At 50.6% G+C, this 6,000-nt stretch overlaps 1 protein-coding gene across 1 annotated transcript in view; it reads right to left on the reverse strand.

The window, feature by feature from the left end:
- thsd7ba (thrombospondin, type I, domain containing 7Ba) overlaps positions 1–6,000 on the reverse strand; it is a 115,565-nt gene that overhangs the window by 76,403 nt on the left and 33,162 nt on the right. Inside the window, exon 6 of the mRNA XM_056580342.1 lies at positions 2,574–2,777. Coding sequence (XP_056436317.1) covers positions 2,574–2,777 — 204 coding nt within the window. The remainder of the gene's footprint in view (positions 1–2,573; positions 2,778–6,000) is intronic.

The raw sequence follows: 6,000 nt of genomic DNA on the forward strand, positions 1-6,000 counted from the left end.
ACAACCTGGACATACTGTATCTCTAGCCATTGCTGATCGATATTGCATAAATTCGACTCAAACAGCAAAGGCCCATATTTGATTTACAATAAACTAAATCTCAGACATTACTTTTCGAAAGACAAATCACGCATTTTAACAGGAACAATTATAATTCGTAGTGTTGCAGATTCCAAGCAGCACAGAAACATTTAATATCGCTGTCTGACTTTCTAAATCTTAAAAAGTTACGAATAAAACCATGGCATCTCGGTCCTGTTGGGAGTCTGCGAGCTGCGGACAAAAAAAAAAGTCTTTGACGCACGCATCACACCCGGGGGAGCGAGGAGGTAGTGGAGCGAGCCACCGGTCGAAGAGGCTATTTGATTCTGTTCCTCTCAAAGACCGACCGAATGAATCTGTCAAGCACAACAGGGAAACAGCTAACAGCATGTTCACGCATGAAAACAAGATCCGGAAAGGTCGCTAGGGGTCGACGTGGTAGAGGAAAAAAAAAAAAAAGTGTATTGATTGTATCCCAAGTCAACAACAAAATACAAATTCATCCGTCCAATTAGCTGTTCTTCCATCAATCAATCTATCGAGCAGGCAGAGGACAGAGACACTCTAAAAAGTAAGGAACACGGCCGCTGGTATCAGACAGCCAGGTAGCCACGGGCAGGCATGAAGACGGTGATGGAGCCATATTGAACGGGCACTAAATTGGTCCTGTCAGCCACGTCAATTTCTGAAGACAGCTGAGAGAATTTAGCTCTTTCTCACACTCTGAACCTCTGTCTTTGGGTATTAGTCTCTTTCCCCCTTTCTGTGAGTCTCTCTGCCTCCCTCCCTCCCTCCCTCTCTCTCCCACTCTTTCACAGACACATGCTTTGCAATATTTCTATGGCTCTATCTGCGGCCCCTTCTCCCTTTCAACTGTTATTTCTGTCTGAGCAGAGACGCAGAGTATCCCTCACATCGATTCCAGCCAGGTGAGAGCCCATTCTGAAATGGCAACAACATCTCGGGTGACTCAGGAGAGAGAGCTAAACAACAAATTGCCAGTTTTCAATGTTTTTTTTTCTCCACCCATCTCGCGTTGGCATACAAATGCAATTGGAAATAATTCAGAGGATGATGACAACGGCAATGCACAATTATGTACATTTCATATTAATAAGCCCACTAATCCATAAATATGGAATGGAATTAAATCCTGCCTGGGCCCATTATTGCTTGTGCTGATTTGCATACAGTGTGAAGGCTGGGTCGTTAAAGCCATCGCGTGGAAGACGGCGTCCTCCGTGAAGGTCTGAGGTCCTTCCAACCGGGCCGTGATATTGCGCCACGTGAAGAAGGAAAGTAAGCAATTATGTTTGGAATAATGCGTCCAATAAGGCCGATTAATACCTCCAACGAGCCTCATTAAATGAAGAGCGGCAAGCAGACTTGTCAACAGCCGCAGACAATAGAGTCGGCACGCGGGCGGTTTTCACAGGGCCTTGGCGTAGGCCCAGAGACGCCGTCGTTGTCTTGTCAAACCTCGTTAGGATCTCCCGGTTTTCTAATTTCTTCGGACCTTCGCGACGCCTCCTTGATAAACACGCGCGTAGTCGGATGTGACAGGATGATAAAACAGCCGTCGGGAGAGAAAAAAAAACGAACAAACGAAAAAAATAAATAATAGATGACATAATTAGGTTTATAATCTGTGCGAGATGGGCAGTGATGCTCTTGTGAGGACGCTGTAATTCTGACTGTTAATCAGACTAACGTTCGCCACCCTCCATAAACTGCAGTGATAGCGGTTTATGAATAATGCAGCGCACCAGTGACAGTGGTGGGAAGGCCACTGTCACACAATGGATCCCATTATGACCGAGTGGCCATATTTCCATCTAATTGTCGGAGGATTTTTAAGTGAACTTTTGAAACGAAGCAAAGAGGAGATGCTAATCGGGTGTGTCTCCTTCACCTGGTTTGAGCTTGTAATCTAGGCAACGCGAAGCGTACTTGTGTCCGAATTTTGCGGTAGGCGCTACGCTACGCATGGCTATGAAAAATAGTATACGAAGTAGAGGTTGCGAGCCGGGAACCCAAACCCATCGCGTTGACCATCTGATGGTATTTCTCCGTGGATAAAGCCATATGAAGATCTCCTCTTCGGTCCACTCGTACCCGTTGCAATCAGCCGTGTTTTTGCATGTTATGGGAATATCTGGGAACTCTTCGTCAGCGGACACAGCTGATCAGTTACGCGAGTTAAACGCTAGCGACATCTGCCGCGCTATGTACATCGACCTCCGACAATGTATTTCACCGCCATTGCACATAAAAAATAAGTGGATGGAAACCTGGCTAGCGTGCGCACGGTGCAGAGCTCGCAATCCTTCTGAAGTATGTCAGGAGTACTGCGCTGACAAAGACCCCGCCACCGACTCACTGACGTTCACTCAAAGCTGGGCACTCGCAGAGAGCAACCATCTGATCAAAGACTGGGTTTAACGCTAATGGGAACACCGGCAAAACAACAGAGGGAACCAAAAACATGTCAGTCAACGCGGCGTATCTGCACGAAGCCTCGAGCCGCGTACCTTCGGTGTCGACGCAGGTCACGTTCCGGCGGGCGGTGCCCGGTCCGCAGGCGCTTTCGCCGGGCACGCAGTCCTCGAGGGGCCGCACCCGCCACAGGTAGCAGGAGGGTTCCTCGCACTGGGCCGACTCCAGCAGGTGGGGGCAGGCCTTGGAGGGCAGGTCCGCCGGCTCCCACAGCACCTGGCGCCTGCGGTGTCTGAAGCCTTGCATGGGGGGAGACGGGGGAGAGAGGGGGGAGAGAGGGGAAGGGGAGGGAGAGGGGGGGAACGTTGGCGGGTCAGACAACGGCTTGAGCCAAGTGCAAAAAACAACCCCCTTCCCGAAAAACGAAAACAACAAATGGAATGCAGCAGTGAGGAATGAGAGGGGCGTGGAGTCAGGGAAGATAAAAAAAAGATATTATTCTAAATTATAATGTATCGGCGGTATCCTCTGCTCCCAGTTTCCCACCAACCTTGGCACAAAGCGGCGTGGAGCCTTTCCAAGCAGTATCACATAATGGGACGGGCCCCATGAATGGCAATGAATGTTGGTGGAGGTGACCTCACACTCACACTCCCATCCAACACAGGACGGTTTGACTACCGGGCGCACGGTGCAGACAGAGGAGGGAGAGAGACACAGAGAGACCAGACACACACACACACACACAAAGGCTTTAGAAAGAGAGTGGGGGAGAGGCGACAGAAAGAGAGAGAGAGACGACAAAGAGAGTAGGGAAGAGGAGAAAAAAACAGAGAGGAGACGACAGAGTGGGTAGAATGAGGCGAGATAGAGGCAAAAGAGAGAGAGAGAGAGCGAGAGAGAGCGTGAGCTAGAGAGAGAGAGAGAGAGAGAGAGAGAGAGAGAGAAAGAGACAGACAGAGAAAGAGACAGAGACAGAGACAGAGACAGAGACAGAGAGAGAGAGAGAGAGAGAGAGAGAGAGAGAGAGACAGACAGACAGACAGACAGACAGACAGACAGACAGACAGACAGACAGACAGACAGACAGACAGACAGACAGACAGACAGACAGACAGACAGAAAAGAGGAAGACACAACTGAGTACAGCGAGAGAAGGAGATAGGCGAGAAACCAAGAGAGGGAGAGGGGAGACAGACCAAGAGAGAGAGGCGCCAGAGAGAGAGAGAGAGAGAGAGAGAGAGAGAGAGAGAGAGAGAGAGAGAGAGAGAGAGAGAGAGAGAGAGAGAGAGAGAGAGAGAGAGTCAGAGCAGCGACGCTTCGTTATCCCGCTCCGTGTGGACAGATACCTGTCCCAGCGCTGTTGCTGCTGCTGCCGCTGCGGTCTCTCTCTACTAAATTGCGATGTGCCTGACGCTCGTCTCACAGCTGCTACCGCCGCTCCCCCACCCACCCGCCCGCCCGCCCGCCCGCCCGCCGCCACCACCACCCCGGGCCCCCGCGGGGAAGAGCCGCCGGGCCCCCGTGCTTCACTGAGCTCATTTGATTACTAATTAAAATGCACCGAGTCAGAGTGACTCCTCGAGCGGAGCCGTCCCGTCGCCGAGGAAGCAGGTGCATTACGGATTCTGGTTTGCGGGGACAAGGGTGGAGGGGGGGGGGGGATGGGGGGGGTTGTTTGGGTGGCGCCCCCACCCAGGACGGCATCCACTGTAGTGGAGCGCCAGCGCGAGCAGTCGGAGCCGCTCGCGGCTAACCCAGGACAGGAACACGTGGGGTTGACGACCGCCGTGGTGGGAGCTGAGCGCATGGCTTAGCGTGACAAGCCGTCTTCCTGGAGGCTCGATAGGATGTGGCGTTAAGTTGGCGAAACGTCTCCCTTTTCCCTTTGCCTCTCTCTCTCTGGAGTCGTGGGGATCATTGTGGATCGGGGGGCATACACACACGCCCACATGGTCAACCGCACAGTGTGCGACTGTATTCTGGCACATGTTTTCGTCACACCAATTATCATGTTTAGGAGTACAGCATCATAAACGTTCATTACTGCAATTACCGTAATTTTTTCAAGACTTTATTTGAAAAAATAAAGGACTTGAACTTGAACTCACGATGACTGAGTAGGGGCTAGGAGCGGGTGGGGGAGGGAAGGGCCGAACCGAGCTCTGTGCTAAAGTGTGGGTCAACGTGATCCAGGAGAGACGTGTGTATGGGGGCTCATCCAGACCGGCTACCTTTATTTAGAGTGCGGCGGCAGCAGCAGAGAGCCACCATAGATCTTTGTACGCATCCAGGCTCCTGCTATTGACCTACCGGCCTTCCTCCGCCTGCTCTCCCCATAAATCCCCGGGATACCGCGGACACACCGGGTTTCGCCTTGGCAACCGTCGTAAAGCACATTGAATCGTGTGTGTGACGTACCACCCCTAGTCCCAGCCCCGACCCCCAGCCCCATGGTTCAGTCGACAGGTTGTTAGTGAACGCGATGCAGGATTGATAAGGGAAGGGTGAGAAAGAATGTGAAAGAAGAAGAATGAGAACCATTGGAGTGGATGACAACTAAATTAGAAGGCGAAGCGATGGGCTCCGTGTCATCATCGCTAAACGGCACTTAAACGAGGCGTCCATTACAAATAATAGGGGGAGGGTGGGGGAATCATCCAATAATGTGATCGGCACTTTTAACACGGTTATTATTGCAAAGCCAATTAAAAAAGATGAATCAATTGGTCCCGATCGTGACTGTTAGGACGGCTCTGGGCGAGAATTTAACAAGAGGAAATTCTCCATGAAGTTCTGTCTTTTACGAATAGAATAGGGTGTTGAGAAAAATTGCAAGAGTATATTAATATGAGTGGATTCACTATCTTAATAATTAATATCATTCATTAATATATAAATCAGCATACCTTGATATATTATTGTTGTTATTATTTGACAAACAACAATATAATACAGAATCTTCCTCTGTTTCGCTGCTCCTCCAGAATATGTTTTGTGTTTTGAACAAGGCGTAGAATAGCAACAAATAGACAACGTCTCCCGAAACAAGGGCTTTCCACGTGAGCTTCTGGAAGCTTCCAGCGGGCTCCCACCAGTTCCTCAGCTCCGGCTTGTGGATTCCCCTACACAAATCACTCAGCGAGAGAGAGAACCCCGACACGGAGAAGCTGCTCCTGAGTTCAAACCGGCAGCTCAGCAGGGCTGACTTACATCAGAATACACAGCGGAGAAACAACAAACTCCCTTCATCCTGGAGCCAGAACCGTTCGCCCCCTCTTCCCCCTCCTCCCAGCTCCCTCCTCCCCTGTTTGAGAAGTACCTTCTGGGTGCTGACCAGGGTGACTCCCCGAGCCAAACACAGACAGAGCAGGGGATCGATTACACCATGGTCCAAGAGATAACATCTAAAATGGGAACCAAACCAACCGAAAGATAGAAAATTGTTGTTCGGCTTGGAGCCACCACTCCCCTTAAGAGGGTTCTGCTCAACTTCCTCTGTCTTCGATGTGCATCTCGATA

Source organism: Gadus chalcogrammus, chromosome 20, assembly GCF_026213295.1.
Source record: "Gadus chalcogrammus isolate NIFS_2021 chromosome 20, NIFS_Gcha_1.0, whole genome shotgun sequence".
Lineage (NCBI taxonomy): Eukaryota > Metazoa > Chordata > Actinopteri > Gadiformes > Gadidae > Gadus > Gadus chalcogrammus.